Genomic DNA, 21,923 nt, shown 5'->3' on the forward strand with positions numbered 1-21,923 from the left:
GGCGCAGACTCCCGCGGCTTTAAGGCGGCCGGAGGCCGGGGCGGCCGCAGGGCGATGGAGGAGCCGCTGTGGCGGACGCCAGCCGGCTGCCTGGCCCCGGAGCACGTGTACCGCATGGCCGGGGCGCTGGGGCCGAGCTCCAGCGGCTCGGGGCGCTTCGGGCCGGAGGCGGTGGCCGGGCTGGTGCCGCAGGTGGTGCGGCTGCTGGAGTTGCTGGAGGCGCTGGCGGGCCCGGCTGGGGCCGAGTCCAGCTGCCGCGACCCGGCAGAGACGCTGCTGCGGACGCTGCAGAGCCTGCGCGGGGAGCGGCGGCGGGAGGAAGCGGCGGCCCCCGGGGCTGAGGTGAGCGCGAGCGAGCGGCGCGCTCGTCACCGGACCGAGAGCGGCCAGGCTGGCTGGGGCCCAGGGTCCCGGCTGCCCCCGAGTGACCCGTTCCCAGTCCCCGGTAATGGCTGCTCTCCAGGCGAGCAGAGCCTGGCTTCTCCCCGAGCCCTCTGGCTCCTGTGGGGGTTGCTGCCCAGAGCTCGGCTGGCAGCGGGACCCCCACAGCAGACTGGCCGTGGGAGCCGTATGCCCCATGTAGGATCCCCGCCGCTGCCCCCGTCAGTACAGGCATAGTCGACTTGGCGTGGCGTAGCGCGGGAGCTGATCTCTCTGGGTCTGCCCGTCAGGATCTGGAGCAGAAGTTGTCTGAAGCTCAGAGGAAAGAGCATGTTCTCCAGAACCAGTTGGCCCAGCTGGAGGAAGAAAACCAAAAGCTCCTGGCACAGCTTGCAGAAAGCCAGTCCCAGGAAGGTGGGTGTCCCTGGGGAAGGAGGGTGGAGAGCTGCTGCTGCTGAATCCCTTCCACAGCTGTCACTGCTGCTGGGGGTCTGTGGTGGTTAAGCTGTAGTTATCCGAACGCATATGTTGCTTACAGAAATCAAGTTAGTGCCCTGGCTCACAGGCCGCTGCATTCTCTGGGATTCTCTGGTTATATTTGTGTAAAGGCTTTACTCTGATTTCTGAGCAACTGCAAACTCTGAATGGGTCTGCATAGTGCCTTGGAGGCAGGGTGGTGGTGGTCCACTTCATGGGTGGAGAACTGAGGTACAGAGTAATGCTGTCTATACTAGGGACCTTAGGGAAAATACCCCTTGTTCAGTTGCACAGGTGTTAGCACTGGGGAGTTCTGAACTAGGCAGGGCATGGAAGTTTCTAGTAAGTTTAACTAGAAGCCTTGCCTATATTAGGGCTCCCAGAGGTGCTCGCAGTGGTGCATGGGTTGTAGGATCTCCTACTAAACACACCTTTTACTTACCCTAAAGTTGTCATTGCACAGAAAGCATATAGCAGAACTTGGGAGCAGAACCTAAGTCTGCAGAGTCCCAGCTGCTGCTGCCTCAACCACAAGACATTCTTCCCCTTAAGTTATTCAGGGAGGCGGTTGTGTGAATCTGGCTGTCTTTTACAAATGTAAAACTTGTATTTTAAAACACACCCCAACTTGTCCCTTTCATGTCTTGTTTCAAGAGCTGTTCTGCCTGCGCTTTGGGGAAGTGGTTTCTAGTCAGAGGTTGGAGCTACTTTACCTAAATTAGGGAAAAGGTAGTTCATGTCAAATCCTCCTTTAGGGCTTGTCTACACCACACAGCCTTTAGTGACAAGGCTGTGTGGACAGCCTTGTCGCTAAAAGTCGTTGTATGTAAATGCTCTTTGTTGGTATTTTGTCAGCACTTTTGCCAACTTCCAGCCCCGCGATCAGTGTTCTCTTTGTCATCAGGAGCCGCATTCACACTGCCACTTGCGTTGGCAAAACTTTTGTTTTTCATGGGGGGGGCTCCCCCCCCCCCGTACCTGTGAAAGACAAAAGTTTTGTTGACAAATTCACAGTGTAGACATACCCTTAGGATCAGACATGTTAAGCTCAGAATGAGTGTCCCTCTATCATGGGTAGCTCCAGAGCACCCATCGCTGTATTGCACTGAATATACTCTTGGACTATTGTCCCTTGCCCAAGAAAGCTTCAGCTACTGTTTGGGAATTTTACACTTGTCCCTTCTAGGTTGTTTGTTTCAGTTGCATCTTTCAGTGTTGGTGGTTGACTGTATTTCCTTTGTTAAAGCCACCCTTCATGTGACCAGGGAGTCTAGTTATTGATGAGTAAGTCAGAATTTAAACTAACCAACTCTTAAAATTGTAAGTAAAAAGAAGAAATAGAGTAAGGAAGCAGCAACTAGCATCACTTAGCAGAGGGCCTGCTTCTCTACTGCAATGCACTTGAAATTGGAGTCACAGAGGTAGTGGGAGCTAATTGGATTAAGACCTAACTATGCCTGAATCAATAGTAAGAGATGGTTCCTGCTCCAAAGAGCTTACAGCTTAAAGAAAGAAGTAATAAGTGTGTTTAAAGAAACAGTGAGGACAATGGTAACTGTGAGGAGGAGGTGTTATATGGGCTGGCTGCATGCACGGTTGGCAGACTTTAACATAAATTAGCAGGAGGCCTCAGTGATGTCAGTCCCTGCTGTCTACCTGCCTGGTTAGGGTCAGGAAGGAGTTGGCAATGTGACATGGCAGGAGAATGGTGAGTGTAGTGTTGACTGGCCTGTCATGGAGGAGGGAGGGAGGGGATGGTCCTGCTCTGCACCTCCAGGTGGAGTGTGGAAGGGCATGTTCTCTGCTGAGTACCCCAGTGTAAGAAAGATACAGTGGGTGAGAGAAGAAGAAGCTAGGAGAGGACCAAATAAGTGGCTGGGGACTAGAAGGGCCCATTGGGAGTTAGATCCATGTAACATGGGGGCACACCAGGGAGGAGGCATTCAGGGTGCTGTGTGAGGGTAGTACAAGGAGCAATGGGAGGAAATAAAGGGGGAAATATTTGGATAATACCAAGAAGGTGTATACCCTGGGAGTGAGTAATCTGAGAGTCTCTGTGATCTCTAGATTCTGTAAGTTGGTTATTTAACTGGGCAATGTCAGCTCCCGAAGGGGGAGAGGAAGGAGTTGCTGAGGCTGTGGTCACAGTTCAGCTGCCATCTTTCACTGGTGCTTGAGAAAATTACAAAGTGACTTCTGCCTCCATTGGGTGGTGATGTGTGGGGCAGTCCGGCTCCTTCATAGGGAAGAGATGAGAGGAGAGTGGTTACAATGCTTTGGCCTGTGTTATTTGGTGTGTGTATGTGGGGGGGACCAAATTACTATAATGGTCTCATCTGGCCTTAATCTGTGAGTTACTCCAGTAGCAGATGCTATGGCCTCACTTTCAGTAGAGGACCTTGCAGACTCCCTGGTAGCTAGCCTGGCTCAGGCTCACTAGGGTTAGCCACATTGGGAGCCCCAGTGTGAATGGCTCTGGCTGCAGCAGCCATTCTCAGAAATTTGTCATCTAACCCTATTGGCAGCCTGTCTAGCATGTGCTACATAAAATGGCTGTGGGAGGCAGGAGCACATTTACTCTGGAGCTCCCAGCATTGCAAACATCAATGCAGCTGAGACAGTGTTGGCAATGGTGCAGGAGGGGGGTTCTGTCAAACTCTCTAGAGTAGCCATGTCTGTGAGCATGGAGCTCAGCAGGAGGGCAGAGCTGCAACTGATGCCTTTTCTCTTGGTGTTTGGGTTTTAGACAGCACCTTACGGAAGGAGAGAGAAGTGATGCTGCGTTTGAAGGAGGTGGTGGACAAGCAGAGGGATGAGATTCGGGCCCAAGCCCATGAGATAGTCTGCAAGAACCATGACACAGAGGCGGTAAGAGGCAGGGTGCCTGTGGCTTATTCCAGTGCCGTGAGGGAGTGCCATGCTATGTGATCTGTTCTTGCATGCACCATTGTCTCCCTGTAATATATGCCAGAGTGTTTGCTATAAGAGCAGATTGTTTTTTATATAGATTCTTATACCATCCTCAGCAATGTAGTATCTGAGCACCTATATGTGCCCATACCTCTCTGCCTTTCCTGGGAGTGGACCGTGGCCTTGCACACACTTGTGTGTCCCTGTGCGAGAGCAGAGCCTGGAGCTGTATGCACAGCTGTCTCTCACTTGCCTGTATCTGGTTTCTCAGCTGCAGGAGCAGTTAAATCGTTTCATGTCCATGAATGAGGACTTGCGTCATAAACTGGCTGTGGTCCAGGTTCAGCTCAAGAGTGCTCTGGAGAAGAAGGAGGATTTGGAGACCATGGTGCTGGAAAATCGGAGGGAAATTGACAGACTGACCAGGGCTGCATCTGGAGCATCCCCCAGGCTCAATCTGGTGAGTGAGTCAGAGCCCTGCAATATCCTTTCTACTGGGAATCTCTAGTGCAGAATAAACTCTTAGCCACTGCATGAAGCTGCAGTAAATCACTAATGGGTCATTGCATGGGCTCTAAGTCTCTAAACATCAGGGCTTAGCGAGAGACTGATGTTGGTGTCAGGAAGCCTGTGAGAGAATCAGTGAGTCTGCTGCTTTAGCAGAGAGTAAAAGGAGGCATTAAGGAAAGTAAGGATATTGCAGTGATAAAGTGACTTGTTTGCTTTAGTCCCCACCACAGAGGATGCTGGCAAGATATTTGCCTCAGACCTATTCTTTTCAGGTAATAAAGTAGAGGCGCTATAAGAGACCTATGTATCTGAAGAACTACTGGAACAAATTCATACAGTTAAGGACCGGTCACCAGGCCCAGATGGCTCATACCCAAGAATTCTGGAGAAACTGAAAAAGCATTAACATCTGATGATATCCTAGGGTGCTGGAGGGAAACAAACACACCTATCTTTAAGAAGCATCAGTGGTCATCTTGGGAATAGCAGACCATGTCTAAACTCTGTTGTGGAAATGGTTTCCTAGAGTTAATATTTAGCCCTCTATGAGCTAACCAATTTCCCTATTAATAGCTTCTTGTTAGAATTTTGCCTTGGACTTGTCACCTTTCCTGCCTCTCAGGAGAGGGAGTGGGGCCTTATTGGGACAGGCTTGTGATGCAGCAGAGTAAGGTGAACTCCCCTCTGCTCTCCCCATACACCACTGGATTTCATTATCTTCAAATGGACGTAAATAGTAAATAATTGAATCCAGTGTCCTTGTGAGATGGCTCGCACATGAATGGCATTGCTGTGTGGTTGTGCACATCACTGCCTCTATGTAAACTTTATCCTTGAGACCCTCCGATACAGAGAAATGGACAAGAATCCTCTTGACCTCTGGAAAGCTGTGCTGGCCAGAGCAGCATCTGCTCTATCTCAAGCTGTCAGTGTGTATTTGTGAAGGAGAGGGCGCAGAGAGGGAGTTTTCAAGAAAACCCTGATGGCTGTGTGTGATATACATGAGACCTCTTCGCAACCAGAGATTCTCTGTTTTAGATAGGTGCTGGAAAACCAAACACCCTTAGCTTTAAAATATCCTAGAGCCCAGATTTGTTATCTATCTAGCTAATGAAGTCTAGCTATATGTTAGTTCTATACCTAATCAGTGATCACAAGGGGAAGGAGACTGTCTTGCATGTGCTCCCCCACCTGCACGTGACTCTGGTCAGCAGTGGCATCTCCCCTGGATCCTGTGGCATCTTAAGCAAGCTTCCTCACCTGGCTTGTACCCTGTTCGTAGCAAGAGGGTCTGCCAGGGCCTTTGCACTGACTTACCTGTCTTCCCAGGGTCTGCTCAGCTTTTCACTCTTTCTATCCCTAGGATGGAGCAGCAGCACCTGTGGAGGAGCTGCAGCACCAAGACTGGGGGAGGAACTCTGCTCCAAGCTGCTTCTCTAAAGAAGAGTTGAAGCAAATCCTGCAGGAGCGGAATGAGCTCAAGACCAGTCTGTTCTTAGTGCAGGAGGAGCTGGCCTATTACCAACGGTGAGCATTGCAGCAGGCATGCCCACAGCCCTGCATCAGACTGGAGGTTGTGGGGCATGGCGCTGGCTGTAGGGAAGTCTCCACAGACAGCGAGCACCTCTATGGATGTTGCAGGACCACAGAGCATGGGACAGGGCACCATCCAGCATACCTAGAGCAGCCTGATTATAGGGAATGGGGAAGCATTTTCATGGGTGACCAGAACCACATTCACTTCAAGAAGGAACAAAAGACCCCCGCAGCAGAAAGGGAAGGTCCCTTGACCCTGGTAGGCTGCATCTGTGTCATCCAGATCTACTAAGATTCTGATCTGCAGCACTGGCATTTGAGTGCTGGACAGCCTTGAAATGGTTTTAACTGTGAGCAACTAGACACAGGGCCCTGGGGGAGTGGAGGGATTGACCCTTCCCTTCTGCTTCACCCAGCAAGTTGGGCACCCTCGAGGTGGATTCACATGCCCCACTCCCAACCCATGGTGAATTGTGTGGCTGTAGATGGTCTAGGTTAAGGTCTCTGACTGGAGTTCTTACAACCTTGCCCTGCTGCCCCTTGCTCCCCAGGGATGGGGGATGTGCTAGTCTCTCATCTCACCCTGCCAGTGATCTTTTCCTGCCTGGGCTGAGAGGCCTACAGGATGACCTGTCTGGGATCGAATTCCTCTGTGCCAGGATTGAGGTACTCTCAGGGGAGGGGTGACTGCTCCTGTCTCTGCTGAAGACTGAGAGTCCTGGAGAGGTCACTCTAGCTGTGGGATGTTCCTTGCCTGCTCCCAGGAGGTTGTGGAGCTGAGTGTCTCCCAGCCCTTCTGTGCACTGGCTGGTTTGTTTTCCCCAGGGAGCTGCTGAATGATGAGCGAATCCCAAGGTTCCTGCTGGATGCCATGAAATCCACCATCAAAAAACAGCAGAAAAAAATCCGAGCCAAGATGTTGGGGACTGTGGAGGAGCCAGCGAGCAGGTGAGTCTGCAGCTGGCTGCAGGGGCCTGGGTGCTCGGGCTGGGGTAGCTCCTGCTCATTCCACAACTGGATGGACACTGGTGGCTATGGTACAACATCTCTCCTGCTGCTCAGAAAGAAGGAGAGAACTGCCTCTGCCTGGGAAGGGCCTCCAGTACCTGCCTCGCGCGCCAGCTGGGACTCAAGGAGGAGCGTTGCTGCATGACACAGGAGCCCCTCGTATCACCATGCCCGGGCACCAAAACTCCTAATCACAGGGCACTCAGTATGTTTCATTGTCACTGGGTCGTATGCAGCCTGCTGGGCTGTTGGACACTGCTCGTTGCTCCAGTGGAGTCTGGTGAAGGGGGTGTGAGGCTGGGGCAGCCAGAAGTGCTGGGAAGGACTGGCCAATGAGCAGGGTCCTGCATGATGCTGTCAGAAGCTGTCCTGCGGTGTGGTATTGAAGATGGCAGCTGGGATGTTCCAGGGAGGGTCTGCAGGATTCACAGGAGTAGCACCCACTCCTGCAAGTAGAGTGACTCATGAGCACCTGTTGTAAACTGTCCAAAACTCTAGCTTCATGCTCTGCAGGCTGTGTCCTCATCACCCCAGAACAGACTGGCTGGGATGTGTGTGGAGTGCAGCTCAGTGGTTTTTAAACTGTCTTGAATAAAGATCTGAAATGGCCTTGCTTTCCTATAGGGCTTTGATAACTGCTGTTCCCTTACCCTCTTCTGCAGAGGGGTGACTCTTGGCTTGGGGGGGAGAACCACAGAGGGGAAGGGAGGAGCCAACATCCTAACATAACTGCACATGATGGAAAGAAGCATTATAGTGCCCATGGAGACTAGACTCCCAGTAGGGGTGACCAGATGTAAGGAAGCAAAGACTTACCTGTAGCCTTATCTGTGCCATGGAACAAACATTTGTCATGGGGCACTAGAACCTACATGTTAGGCCTCTGAGGTTGTATAGGCGAAGGCCTTCTCTTCACCAGGAGAAAGTGTGTTCTAGCTCCAGTTAACAGGTGAAATCCTAGCAAAGACAAAGCAGCTTATAGTGCTCATTGAATTAACAGGTCAGGGTCAACCCCTGGCTCCCCTATAGGCTTTAAATCAACATCTGCACTCATGTGAAAACTACAAGCTGCCTCCTCTTTGGTACGATTTACCTCATGTGTTCTCAATGCAAGTTAACACATTTTCCTGCTGAAGACTCACCATGGGGTACTGTAGGGTGAGTGTGGCTTTTCCTAATGCAGGTCTAAAGGGAGAGTCCCGTAGTGACTGGGTACACAGTGTGGGTTTGGCTCTGCCAAGTGTCTGGCAAAGCACGAAAGAAATAGTTTTTCTGGCTGCATGCCCTTCCCTGCCCCTGCTTAGCCACCCCTGTAGTGTTGGAATCTTATCCTTTAATAAACAGGGAAGCAGTAGCTACCCCCAGAGCCCAATGAGGGCTAACAATGGTCTAGGGTTAAATAAATAGAGATATACCCTCTATCTCCTAGAACTGGCAAGGACCCTGAAAGGTCATCAGGTCCAGCCCCGTGCCTTTACTAGCAGGACCAAGTACTGATTTTGCCCCAGATATCTAAGTGGCCCCCTCAAGGATTGAACTCACAACCCTGGGTTTAGCAGGCCAATGCTCAAACCACTGAGCTATCCCTCCCCCCATAGCATAGCTGTGTCCCTAATAGCCTCTCTAGAGCAGCAGCTGGACTATTGACCTGCCCTAACAAACCTAGTATAGACTCCAAAGCCTGTGTCCTGGCTGAGTATGGCAGGCTGCTGGTTCCTAATCTCTGCAGCCTCTGGGATTTGGCTAGCTCCTGGCTCTGCCTGTGACTAGAGCTGTTACTTTTTGAATGGGATTGTTACCCATCAAGTTAGCATCCACAGGTGCCCCTACCGCTATGATCATTGTCATGAGCAAGCCCTGACCGGACTGTCCCATGAGCAGGGCTGCATGATGCAGTCTGTCCCTGCCTATGCTGACCATGAAGCTGTGCTCTGCAGTGTGTGAGCTAATCTTCCTCCTGCCAAGGCCTGGTCTTGGTGTCAGCAGCACCCCTGCCCTACTTATCTCCACTAGCAAGGAGCCCTTCCCTTTCTGTTCTGTGGCTCTGCATTGTCATGGCCAGTGCGGGAAAGGGAGCCTTCTACCCCCTGCAGACTGAACTGAACTGAGCCATTCTTTTTAGGTGACAGATCTGAGGAACTGTCCCAGATTGAGGTATCATTAGAGGAGGTTTTGGAACAAATTGATAAATTAAACAGCAATAAGTCACCAGGACCAGATGGTATTCACCCAAGAGTTCTGAATGAACTCAAATGTGAAATTGCAGAGCTTCTAACTGTAGTCTGTAACCTATCATTTAAATCAGCTTCCGTATCAGGTGACTAGAGGATAGCTAATGTGATGCCAATTTTTAAAAAGGGCTCCAGAAGTGACCCTGGCAATTACAGGCCTGTAAGCCTGACTTCAGTACTGGGCAAACTGGTTGAAACCATAATAAAGAACAATATTGTCAGACATAGATGAACAGAATTTGTTGAGGAAGAGTCAAAATGGTTTTAGTAAAGGGAAATCATGTCTCACCAATCAACTAGAATTCTTTGAGGGGGTCAACAAACGTGGACGAGGGGGATTGAGTGGATATAGTGTACTTAGATTTTCAAAAAGCCTTTAACAAGGGCCCTCACCAAAGGCTCTTAAGCAAAGTGAGCAGTCATGAGATAAGAGGGAAAGTTCTCTCATGGGGCGGTAACTGGTTAAAAGATAGGGTAGGAATAAATGGTTAGTTTTCAGAATGGAGAGAGGTAAATGGTGGTGTCCCCCAGGGGTCTGTATGGGGACCAGTCCTATTCAACATATTCATAAATGATTAGAAAAAGGGGTAAACAGTGAGGTGGCAAAATTTGCAGATGTTTCAAAATTACTCAAGATAGTTAAGACCCAGGCAGACTGTGAAGAGCTACAAAAGGATCTCTTAAAACTGGGTGATTGGGCAACAAACCAGCAGATGAAATTTAATGTTGATAAATGCAAAGTAATGCAAATTGGAAAGCATAATCCCAACTATACATATAAAATGATGGGGTCTAAATTAGCTGTTACCACTCAAGAAAGAGATTTTGGACTCATTGTGGATAGTTCTCTGGAAACATCCACTCACTGTGCAGTAGCAGTCAAAAAAGCAAACAGTGCTGGGAATAATTAAAGGGATAGATAATAGGACAGAAAATATCATGTTGCCTCTGTATAAATCCATGGTACGCCTACATCTTGAATACTGTGTGCAGATGTGGTTGCCCCATCTCAAAAAAGAGATATTGGAATTGGAAAAGGGCAACAAAAATGATTAGGGGTATGGAATGGCTTCTGTATGAGGAGAGATTAATAAGACTGGGACATTTCAGCTTGGAAAAGAGATGGCTAAGGGAAGATATAATTGAAGTCTATAAAATCATGACTGGTGTAGAGAAAGTAGATAAGGAAGTGTTGTTTACTACTTCTCATAACACAAGAACTAGGGGTCACCAAATGAAATTAATAAGCAGCAGGTTTAAAACAAAAGGAATGTTTCTTCACACAACACACAGTAAACCTGTGGAACTCCTTGCCAGGGGATGTTGTGAAGGCCAAGACCATAACAGGGTTCAAAAAAGAACTAGGTAAGTTCATGGAGGATAGGTCCATCAATGGCTATTAGCCAGGATGGGCAGGGATGGTGTCCCTAGCCTCTGTTTGCCAGAAGCTGGGAATGAGCGACAGGGGATGGATCACTTGTCCCACTGAAATGCAAGGAGACTTAGCCCTTAAAGGTACCCCCATGCTGCCAGTGAAGATGTGATTGTAACACAGATAGGAATTTCCCCCCGCCCCAGCTTTGATCTAGCTAACAGGCGTTAAAATCATAGAATCACAGAATCTCAAGGTTGGAAGGGACCTCAGGAGGTCATCTAGTCCAACCCCCCGCTCAAAGCAGGACCAAACCCAACTAAATCATCCCAGCCAGGGCTTTGTCAAGCCTGACCTTAAAAACCTCTAAGGAAGGAGATTCCACCACCTCCCTAGGTAACCCATTCCAGTTCTTCACCACCCTACTAGTGAAAAAGTTTTTCCTAATGTCCAACCTAAACCTCCCCCTCTGCAACTTGAGACCATTACTCCTTGTTCTGTCATCTTCTACCACTGAGAACAGTCTAGATCCATCCTCTTTGGAACCCCCTTTCAGGTAGTTGAAAGCAGCTATCAAATCCCCCCTCATTCTTCTCTTCTGCAGACTAAACAATCTCAGTTCCCTCAGCCTCTCCTCATAAGTCATGTGTTCCAGCCCCCTAATCATTTTTGTTGCCCTCCACTGGACTCTCTCCAATTTATCCACATCCTTCTTGTAGTGTGGGGCCCAAAACTGGACACAGTACTCCAAATGAGGCCTCACCAGTGCTGAGTAGAGGGGAATGAACACATCCCTCGATCTGCTGGAAATGCCCCTACTTATACAACCCAAAATGCCATTAGCCTTCTTGGCAACAAGGGCACACTGTTGACTCATATTCAGCTTTTCGTCCACCGTAACCCCTAGGTCCTTTTCTGCAGAACTGCTGCCCAGCCATTCGGTCCCTAGTCTGTAGCAGTGCATGGGATTCTTCCGTCCTAAGTGCAGGACTCTGCACGTGTCCTTGTTGAACCTCATCATATTTCTTTTGGCCCAATCCTCTAATTTGTCTAGGTCCCTCTGTATCCTATCCCTACCCTCCAGCGTATCAACCACTCCTCCCAGTTTAGTGTCATCTGCAAACTTGCTAAGGGTGCAGTCCACACCATCCTCCAGATCGTTAATGAAGATATTGAACAAAACCGGCCCCAGCACTGACCCTTGGGGCACTCCACTTGATACTGGCTGCCAACTAGACATGGAACCATTGATCACTACCCGTTGAGCCCGACCATCTAGCCAGTTTTCTGTCCACCTTACCGTCCATTCATCCAGCCCATACTTCTTTAACTTGCTGGCAAGAATACTGTGGGAGACTGTATCAAAGGCTTTGCTAAAGTCCAGAAATAGCACATCCACTGCTTTCCCCTCATCCACAGAGCCGGTTATCTCATCATAGAAGGCAATTAGGTTTGTCAGGCATGACTTGCCCTTAGTGAATCCATGCTGACTGTTCCTGATCACTTTCCCCTCCTTTAAGTGGTTCAGAATTGATTCCTTGAGGACCTGTTCCATGATTTTTCCAGGGACTGAGGTGAGACTGACTGGCCTGTAGTTCCCTGGATCTTCCTTCTTCCCTTTTTTAAAGATGGGCACTACATTAGCTTTTTTCCAGTCATCTGGGACCTCCCCCGATCGCCATGATTTTTCAAAGATAATGGCCAATGGCTCTGCAATCTCATTGGCCAATTCCTTTAGCACCCTCGGATGCAGTGCATCCGGCCCCATGGACTTGTGCTCATCCAGCTTTTCTAAATAGAATCATAGAATTTAAGGTCAGAAGGGACCATTATGATCATCTAGTCTGACCTCCTGCACAATGCAGGCCATACAATCTCACCCATCCACTCCTGTATCAAACCTGTGTCTGAGCGACTGAAGTCATCAAATTGTGGTTTGAAGACTTCAAGGTGCCAAGAATCTTCCAGCAAGTGACTTGTGCCCCATGCTACAAAGGGAGGTGAAAACCCCCCAGGGCCTCTGCCAATCTGCCCTGGAGGAAAATTTCTTCCCGACCCCAAATATGGTAATCAGCTAAATCCTGAGCATGTGGGCAAGACTCACCAGCCAGCACCCAGGAAAGAATTCTCTGTAGTAACTCAGATCACACCCCATCTAAGATCCCATCACAAGTCATTGGGCATATTTACCACTAATAGTTAAAGACCAATTAATTGCCAAAATTAGGCTATCCCATTATGCCATCCCCTCCACAAACTTATCAAGCTTAGTCTTGAGGCTGGATATGTCTTTTGCCTCCACTACTCCCTTTGGAAGGCTGTTCCAGAACTTCACTCCTCTGATGGTTAGAAACCTTCATCTAATTTCAAGTCTAAACCTCCAGATGGCCAGTTTATATCCATTTGTTCTTGTGTCCACATTGGTACTAAGCTTAAATACTTCCTCTCCCTCCCTGGTATTTATCCCTCTTATATATTAATAGAGAGCAATCATATCTCCCCTCAGCCTTCTTTTGGTTAGGCTAAACAAGCCAAGCTCTTTCAGTCTAAATAGTAGCAAAGATGTGATAGCGTAAGCTAGCAACCAGAGTACGTGCCCAGGCTCCTCACCGCACTTCTACTCTGGTGGTTAGTACGTGCTGAGGCCTATGCTACCCCCTTTTCACTGCCAGGGTTAGCTGTGCCAGCTAGATGAAAGGTAACACAGGTATGTCATGCTGCACCTTTGCTGTCAGTGTAGACCTGAGGCAAACTAGTATTTCACAGTTGCTAATGTTTCTCTCCTGACTGGACAGAGGCAGGGGACTACAGTTTCTGTAACTGTAAAAATGTTTGCTCTGAATCTCTCCCCCATATTAAATACTACCTTATAACAGGGGCTATAGATATTATAAGTGAGATTAATACATGCAGCAACATACAAGCATTTAATAGAGTCTAAACTAAATACATTCTTATAAAACTAATCCCTATTTAGAGCACAACTAACATATAGGTGACCTAGTCTGGTCTCCAGTTATGAGGTTGTCGTCAGTCCTTAGCTAATGCCTGCAGCCTGGGCAAGAGCTGGTATCTCGCCTGCTAGTGTCACACTAATAATGGTGAAAATTTCTTCAGAATTTCTCAAGCTCACCAAGGAAAGAGGTGCGCTGGTGCCTCACTTGCCATCACGGGACAGTCCAGGTAGTGAGGGACTGGACCTTGGAGTCACTCCTGTTCAGCTGGCTCAGCTAGTAGAAAGCTGGTGTGTGTGTGTGGAGTGGTTAGAAGAAAGGATTGGGGACTGGGAGGACACTGGCGTCTGCTCTGGTGTGAGCCACTTACAGGGATCATGGGAAGGCCATTTTAAGAAAGCTGCTCTGGTGTGAGCCACTTACAGGGATCATGGGAAGGCCATTTTAGCTCCTTGAAACTCAGCCCCCCTAGAGCCAAACTGCCCATGTGCTGAAAATGCAAAGCTGTGCCTGGTCTAAGCTTCTGGGGAGGAATGTGTGTGTCTGGCTCATTTGCTTACATGTGTTTAAATATTTAAAAATAAAAACATTGTGACCATCTATACAGCAATGTGAACACTGAACAGTCTGAAAGTGCTTTGCTGAGTGTAAATTGTGATTCTGTACAAAACTTGGAAAAGAATATCTGTACCCACCACTGACATGCAGCCATTGCCGAGAGTGGAACAATGGTGCTGCTGACTGTTCATTTTGAGAAATCACCTGGAGACGAGCAAATACAGCACAGTCCTTCCAAAAAGGAAAGAACAGTTCCTGACTCTTCCCATCCCTGATGAACTTCTGGGGATTATTTAGGGTGGTAGAAGGTGGAGTAGCTAGGAATCAGGGGGGAAAAATAACAAAGAGCAAAAAACATAGGCTTAATGGCAAGAACAACCTCCAGGTCAGTAAGAAGTATTGGGCTATGGCATGGTCCCTCAGGGGAGGCAGTGGAAGCTCTCTTGCTAGAGACCCTAGACTGTAGGGAACAATCCTGCCCTGGCCTCAAGAAATGGACTGGGTGGGACCCAGGAGATCTCTAGTTCTTTCAAATACTGAGACTGCAGTAGCTATTTAACAGCCACATAGCAGCCCTGTTCACCTGTTTAGAGAAGAAAATGAAGGAGAATCCTTGTCCAGCTGAACATGTGGGAGGGAGGAGGCAGAAGGTGATTGTTCTTTTGAACTTGGCCAGGATCCTGGATCACATCCAACACCTTTACTCTTGCAGAGTGCCCTAGGATCTGCACTGGGCACACATGGTCAGGGCCTCAGTTCTGCATCGCATCCACAAGGCAATGTCCGATGCTGGACACGTCATGGGGTTATCTAGGGAACAGCTTACAGAAATCAAACCCTTCTGGAGCTGAATCTGGCTTAGGGTATCCTGTGCGCTGGGCAGGATTCTCATGATGATTTGTGTGATAGGGCTGTTGCCCTCCTCTCCCCCATATGCGTATTATTTGTGGTTTGGGTAGGGGGATCTGGCAGTCTCTTTTCTACTGATACGGTATCAAGCATAAGTGAGCAGGTCAGAGGTTTCTGACTCACCATTTCTCTGCTCTTTTGCACCCTAGTGATGAAGATGAGAGTGCAGATTGTGTGGACTCTCAGCCACGTGAATCCAAAATCAAGAGCTTGTAAGTTTGCATCCGATGTGCTGATTTGGGGAGGTATTTGTATGGTTAGGGGAATAATTAGCCCTTATGGCAGAGGTCCCCAAAGTGTGGGGCATGCCCCCTCCAGGGACTTTCCAGGGGCATGGTGGGTCTGTGCCAGCCCCCACAGGGGGTGGGGAGGGAGTGCTCTCCCACCCACCCCCGAGCTCTGCTATGGCCCCGCCCCCAGCCGTGCCCTGCACCTGGCTCCACACCCAGATGGGGGCCTGGCTGCGGCTCTGCTCCTGCCCCTAGCCTTGGCCCCTGTAGTGGCTCTGTTCCCACCCAGGGCCAAGGCTGGGGGCCGGGATGGGACCAGGAGCAGAGCTGCATCTGGCTGCTGGCCCCCAATTCTTAGCCCAGCTGCGGCTCCAATTCTCCCCTCCTCCTAACTTCACCCCCTGGCTGCGGCTCAGTTCCTGGCCTCGCTCCTTGCCCCAGACCCATCCCCAGCTGCGGCCCCAGTCTCAGGCCCCTTACCCCTGGTCCCCCCGCCCAGAGCCATGGCTGCGGGGGTGGGGGTGGGGGAGTGGAGAGGGTTGAGGGCAGGCGCAGTTCTCAAAAATTTGGGGACCACTGCCTTAGGGCTTTATAAATGACTACAGTACCCGTGAGGCTTTATCTGTTGAGAACAGTGTGCTGAGCACTGTATGAGGAGGTGCAGTCCCTGCCCTGAAGAGTTGGCACCTTCGTACGGAGGAGCCAGGGGCTTGTGCACACACAGTGCATCAGGGGCTGGTGTGTGTGTCAGGTGCTCTGAGAGGCCTGCTCCAAGCTTGCTATTCTGATTCTCAAGCCCTAGTGTGATTTGCTGCCTCCTCCAGGGTCAGTGATGCCACAAGACAGTCCTAGCCTGTATCACACAGGTTCTGGAGTGCCAGGCAGTGCTTAAAGTATGTGTGTAGGTGAGTGAGGGGTCACAGACCTGGCAAAATATTAAAAAAAATTGAAATCTAGCTGAGGGACACACTTAAGCACCGTCTTAGTAAAGCTGCTGCTCCCAGATTATGACAGGCCCCTCACTTTTTTTGGACATTACGTACTGGCCCCAGGTGTTCACAGATGAACCTGTCCCTGGTGCTGCCAGGTGTCTCCAATGGACAGTGGTTCTGACAGCAGCTTTGGGGATGTCATTCTCTCTTGTGGGAAGTTCACTGCCCCTGCTCATCCACTCTCTTTCTGCTTTCCCTGCAGTTTTGGTCTGTGGTATCACAGCAGCAGCAAAGACCCCCCCAACCCAGGCTGCTCAGGAGTGTGGGAAATCATTGACTCACAGGATGTGCATTTTGAGCAGGAGGAAGAGAACAAACCCGCATATGGCTCCCCTGACAGAATGGTGCCTCCTCCCTGACCTCAGCTGAGCAGGATGCCAGCCTATGGCCCATCAGCAGCACCTGCCCCTCCCAGCCCCTCTCTCAGAGACAATTTCATGGGAGGCCCAGTAGCCTCAGCTCCATTAGAAACATTGGTTCCCCATCGCAGCAGTCAGCCCTGGAGATGCAGCTGCATAAGACACAGTGAAAGCCTGATGTATGTAGGCTTAGGTGGCTTTGCCCACAGCCAATGCCCGCACCTCGTTTGTGTTCGCAGTTCAGATGCCCCAGTCAATGCCCATGCTCCATTCACACTTGCAGCTTGGCCCCATCAAATGCCTGTACCCCATCCATGCCCGTGGCTCAGCCCGCATCGAATGCCTGTGCCCCACCTGCTTGTGGCTTGGCTGCCCCACCCAGTGCCTGCACTGCACCTGTGCTCTCGCCTCAGCCAATGCCCGTACTGTCTCTGCGCTCGTGGCTCAGCCACCCCAGCCAGTGCTTGGCCATGCTTTCTCTTGGCCACCCCCCTAAGTCTGCACCTTACCTGTGCTTGCACCCTAGCTGCCCCAGCCATCACCCATGCTCCACCAGTGCTCATGCCTTGGCCACTGTGGCCAGCACTTATGCTCACACCCCAGCTGGGCTTCCCCAGCCAGCACCTGCATCTGCAGCCAGGCTGCACTTGCAGCTCAGCTCCCTCATTGCTGGCTGCTGCACTCAGGAAAGCACTAATTTTTCTAGCATAAATGTACCCAAACTATGGCTCGGTAGATGTATTTGCTTCATGACCTCACGGCAGGACATTGCAATACACTGACCTCAGAGAAAAGGTGCAATAGAACTTCTGGCCAGGGCTCTTCTGTGTTTCACTAGGAACATGTAACAGTGACTAGTGCATGGCACTGGCGAGTGCTAAGGAAGTGGAGGTGTTTTAATCTTTGGGAGTTTCTGTATTATTGGGGCGATGGGGCTCTCTCTTGGGTATATTACTGTCTGGCTTTGAATTGAGATCAGCACCAGAAATAAATCCTTTGAGTGTTGCTCAAAGTGCCTGGCATGGCTTGTGCTTTCTTCTTGCTCTTGTAGGGACTCCCAGGTTGACTGGACTGATAGTGTCCAGAGGGAGGGGTGGGAGACTCATTCCTCGGGAGACTGAAAACCATACTGTACACAGCACTAAGAAATCTCCAGTAAAGAACAGTCCTCCCCTGGTTGAAGACATGGCACAGGCAGGAGCTAATGGTTTTGCCATCTCTGCTCTCCATGGTCTTGAGCCTACCACACTGCTCCGTGCTCCTTTTTCCTTGGGAACTCTGCCAAGGATCAACTTTGGAGGCTGCAGGAGTCCAGCCAGCACCGCTTTACCTGGTCACCCCTCTGGGGCATAGCAGAGCCCTCAGACAATGTTCCAGCCCCCAGCCACCATGCTGGGCTAGAGCTGGTTTTGGTTGTTTGAATTTGTTATTCCCTCGGCTCCTGCTCTTTGAGGAGGTAAAAGTCCAGGCCAGCCCCCGGAAGTGCCCTGCCCTCCCTCCTCCCTTTGTAGTTAGGAGTCTCCCCATGGACTGAATGAACCTCCTGACCTCCTCCAGGTCACCATGCAGGAAAAAGGTGGTTCCTGTGAAAATGCTGACAAAAAGAGCCTGGGAGACAGCCGGATGGCCGTTTGCCGGAAACGCTCCGGTCCGTGCTCTGTGCTTTCCGCAAACTGTCTCCTGCCTAGTTAAAAGGGCAGAACTGGGGTGTGCTCTCTTCTGGCAGCTCTTCATCTTGCCAAGGAGTGCAGTCCCCACTAGAGCCCATAGGGCACTGGAGCCTGGCAACACCACTGATTTCATGTGCTGCTCCAGCCCCAGTGCCAGGTGGCGGAAGGGCATGGGAGGGAGGCATGAAGTGGGAGAGGTGGGGTCTGCCGCGGAGTGGGGCGTGGGTGGGATGTGAGGAGACGGGGGTAGAGGACATGATACTTGGTGGAGTGGATGTGGAGCAGGCTGAGATGGTGTTTGGGGGTGGAGAGCTTGGCTTTGTCCCTCTGATTGCTCCTGTGGCAGCTATTGGGCTTTGCCAGCAGCAAGTAAATTTCCTCAACATGACACTGGCTCTAAGGGCTCCCCTGTTTCTATACTGCAGTGAGCAGTGAGATATAGCGTTTACCCTGCCCCCACTTCCCTTCCCACCCCTTCTGGCTCCTTGGATGTGAGGGATTTTTTCGCCTCCTGCATTTCCTCAGGAAAAAGCAAGGAGGAAACTTGAGGCCAAAGAGAGGGTGAGGCAGAAACTGAGAGGAAGACAGACAGACAGAACCAACCAACGGACAAGAAAGCTGCATACAGCTTGGTTTGGAAGCCCCTTGTGGCCAGCAGAACCCAGTATCCAGACCGAGATGGCGCAGCTGCTGCTGTTACTCTTCTGTCTCCATTTCTGGCCATGGATTGGGAGCTCTGCTCAAGAGCTGGACCCTAATGGGAAGAATGTGTGCAAGGCTACCAGGTAGGTGCCCAATACCTTTCTTTGCCCACCTTCCCCGTTCGCTCCATACCCATCTCAGCGCTCCCTTCCCACAACAGGGCGAGAAGAAATAAATCTGCAGCAGAAATTAATTCACTTTCATCTTTTGACTAACATACTCAATAGAATAAGCTCCCTGAGCTGGAACTGTATGGCGCAGGGATAAAAGGGAATGGGTGTGTGGCAGTATAGAGATCTCTGCAAGAGAGTGTAACTGCACAAGGAAAATATTCTTGTTTAATAGCACAGAGATAGCTGTGTGTGCGGAGAGGGGATCACATAGAAATGAGTGTTTGTTGAATGACACAGTGATATTTCTGTGTGTGTGAGAGAGACAGGGATCACACAGGCAGAGGACTATTTGTTTAATAACAGGGATAGCTCTGTGTGAGAGAGGGATCACACAAGCAGAGACGTGTTTAATAACACCGGGGTAGCTCTGTGTGTGTGTGTGTGTGTGTGTGTGTGTGTGTGTGTGTGTGTGTGTGTGTGTGTGTGTGTGTGTGTGTGTGTGTGTGTGTGTGTGTGTGAGAGAGAGAGAGAGAGAGAGAGAGGGATCACATGTGCAGAGTAGTGTGTATTTAAAAGCAGTTATAAATCCATTGGGGTGTGAGAGGGATGATGCAGGCAGAGGTGTGGGTTTGTTTAATAGCACAGAGATAGCTGAATGTGTGGGTAGGTTTAGTTTTTAGTCTGTTATATCTCAGGTGGCATCAATATGCTTAGTGCTGCACAGAGAGAGTGAGAGAATCCCTGTCCCGAGGAGTTCACTATCTAGCACAGATAGCAGTTAAAGCCCAGAGAGCACCAGGTGGCCAGGTGGTGAGAAGGCAGAGTTCTGCCATGGTTTTTAGAGTTTTAAACTGTAACTATGTAAAACTAACCTTATGGTATCACAGTATTCATGAGTCTGTGGAACCGAGGCAAATCCAGCTCCCTAACACCACTCTCCGTTACATGCTCTGAGTTAGATATTATCCATCAAACAAAAAGGGCCTAGAGCTGCCTGATTTCTTTGCCTGGGATTGCTCTGTCCTGTGAACTTAGTAGGGCCTCCCTGCAGAAGCCTCCTGTAGTCCCTGCCTTCTGGCCCTGGTTTGAGAGGCCAGGAACTCTCTTTCTCGACCATCGTGGTATTGTCTAGGAGAGTCTTTTATTACTTGTAAAAGTAGCAAATTGTTCTGTGGCACCTTATAGACTAACAGACGTTTTGGAGCATGAGCTTTCGTGGGTGAATACCCACTTCGTCAGACGCACCCACGAAAGCTCATGCTCCAATACGTCTGTTAGTCTATAAGGTGCCACAGGACTCTTTGCTGCTTTTACAGATCCAGACTAACATGGCCACCCCTCTGATACTTTTATTACATGGTGGCCCCTATGCAACTGACTGCTACCAGCAGGTGAAAGAATCTAAAGACTTGCATAACTCCTATAAAAACAAGCAGCAAACAGTGGGTGTCTCCTTTAGCACAGGGAGACAGCACTGACAGAACCAGGCAGGACAGCCTTAGTCCTGCAGCCTGCCCATGACTTCCTCCTGTTCCTCTGGTGTCTTTCCCAGGGCAACGCCTGTCCTTCAGCATGTTCCAGGCTGAACCTTGGGAGAGGTGCTTCTGGCTGATCCTTAGTTCCTCCTGGGCTTTAATGCAAACATAGGAGTGTTATCTCCACCCCAGTATATTGCCCCATTCACGAGCCCTTGCTGCCCAGCACCCTGCTCCTATGCTAATGGATCTCTACCCTCCCCAGCCTCTCTGCAGGTCTGGTATGCTGCCCAGGTTGGAAACAGGAAGGCAGGGAATGCACAGCTGGTGAGTCATCAGTGGCTTTACATCTCATGCCTTTGTCATTTTAACCAGCCCGTTTCAGGCAGTTTGGTGTGCATTTCCTGTATCTCAGTTCTTTGTTGCTTAGAGTCCAACGATATTTTGGGAAAATGAGGGTGAGGGTGGCTTAAACCTTATGCATAGTACTAAAGCTGTGCCCTGGCTGCACTGAGCTATCTACAGGAGCTGCTGGGGGATGGGGGAGCCATTTGTGACCCCCAGGCTATACCTCATTTCCACTTCCTGCTTCTTCCCTAGAGGCTGAAGGGTGTTCATTTCAGGGGCAGAATATTCTGCTGGGGCATGATGCAAACCAAGGCTAGGGTTGCAGAGCTATAAGGCCTCCCGTGAAGTGCAGCTTTGTGCCTTATCACATCTGTCCAGCTGCACCCATGTGCAGGGTTAATGTAGGCTGAAGTAGGAGGGGAGCACTCAGAGCACCAGCCATGCCGGTGGGAGAGCTGCTCTCCCAAGCTGGGGAGGGTTGGGGGAACCTCCCATTTGCTCTTCACAGAAAAGGGGAGCCATGCTGCTTTCCGCCCCCATCCCTTTAACCCTTGCTCAAATGAACCTCCCTTCAGGATTTGCTACAGAGCCCACCACCCCAGCATCTAAGTGCTGCATGGGCTGTTCACTCCATAGCATGTGAGGCAGAGATTTCTCCTCAAAAAGCCTCCCGGAAGCCATCACCTGTAGGTCATTTCTAGTCTCAGTCTCAAGGTACTCTAGGTAGTGGCCATTTCTAGCCTCAGTCTCAACTTCCTGGCTGAAGGCCAGGGCTGAGGCCAGTTGGAGCAGAGTGTGTCCCAGGCACCATAGGGCTTGGAGCAGAATCCCTCACCTCTCTCTGGAGCCCACACATGAGGGCACATGGGGGTGCTGATGTGGAAATGGAGTCACTGACAGGCTAGGTTGCTGATCCAGATCCATGGGGACAAGGAGCTGGAGGCCAAAGGGCCTTGGCCCCTGGCAGCTACGGAGAAGCTGCTGGTGCTCAGCCTATCTGCACTTCCTCTCCCTGGCTATGTGCCTGCCAGTGACCTGGTGCTGGGAGAGCCTGGCTCCTGATTAGCTTGTCCTGCTGTTGACAGCGCTATGTGAAAGGGAGGATGCTTGCAAGGTGGATGAAGTGTGTGTGAGACCTGGGATCTGCCTCTGCAAACCTGGTTTCTTTGGAGCCAACTGCAACTCCCG

General features: G+C 50.4%; 2 protein-coding genes across 5 annotated transcripts in view; both read left to right on the forward strand.

Annotated features, from left to right (window-relative positions):
• On the forward strand, nucleotides 1-17,439 carry LOC120387163 (Rab interacting lysosomal protein). Of its 2 annotated transcripts, XM_039507451.1 has the most exons (8): nucleotides 1-342; nucleotides 672-795; nucleotides 3,605-3,726; nucleotides 4,040-4,228; nucleotides 5,642-5,805; nucleotides 6,640-6,762; nucleotides 14,996-15,058; nucleotides 16,271-17,439. In XM_039507451.1, exons 1-8 carry the CDS (start codon nucleotides 55-57, stop codon nucleotides 16,425-16,427), a joined length of 1,230 nt encoding a protein of 409 aa, XP_039363385.1. In that variant the 5' UTR covers nucleotides 1-54; the 3' UTR covers nucleotides 16,428-17,439. The 2 variants fall into 2 exon arrangements, with proteins under 2 accessions (XP_039363385.1, XP_039363386.1); XM_039507452.1 differs by lacking the exons at nucleotides 14,996-15,058; nucleotides 16,271-17,439 and adding an exon at nucleotides 6,877-7,431 and having other exon boundaries at nucleotides 4-342.
• Nucleotides 16,469-21,923, forward strand: part of SCARF1 (scavenger receptor class F member 1) — a 13,380-nt gene continuing 7,925 nt past the window's right edge. For 2 of the 3 annotated variants that reach the window (XM_039507445.1, XM_039507447.1), the window contains exons 1-4: nucleotides 17,577-18,254; nucleotides 18,623-18,882; nucleotides 20,653-20,714; nucleotides 21,821-21,922. In XM_039507445.1, coding sequence (XP_039363379.1) covers nucleotides 18,776-18,882; nucleotides 20,653-20,714; nucleotides 21,821-21,922 — 271 coding nt within the window. In that variant the 5' untranslated portion in view covers nucleotides 17,577-18,254; nucleotides 18,623-18,775. Of the gene's footprint in view, nucleotides 16,607-17,576; nucleotides 18,255-18,622; nucleotides 18,883-20,652; nucleotides 20,715-21,820; nucleotide 21,923 lie in introns of those variants that run through there. The other variant, XM_039507446.1, reaches the window with a different exon arrangement.

Source organism: Mauremys reevesii, linkage group 20, assembly GCF_016161935.1.
Source record: "Mauremys reevesii isolate NIE-2019 linkage group 20, ASM1616193v1, whole genome shotgun sequence".
NCBI classification, from domain to species: domain Eukaryota; kingdom Metazoa; phylum Chordata; order Testudines; family Geoemydidae; genus Mauremys; species Mauremys reevesii.

What these genes read in the sequence shown, in the direction of transcription:
- LOC120387163 (XM_039507451.1), top strand. Translation starts at nt 55, where the DNA reads ATGGAGGAGCCGCTGTGGCGGACGCCAGCCGGCTGCCTGGCCCCGGAG. An exon ending in AGAACCATGACACAGAGGCG is followed by an intron (nt 3,727 to 4,039) that starts GTAAGAGGCAGG and finishes CTGGTTTCTCAG; the next exon opens with CTGCAGGAGCAGTTAAATCG. An exon ending in CATCCCCCAGGCTCAATCTG is followed by an intron (nt 4,229 to 5,641) that starts GTGAGTGAGTCA and finishes TTCTATCCCTAG; the next exon opens with GATGGAGCAGCAGCACCTGT.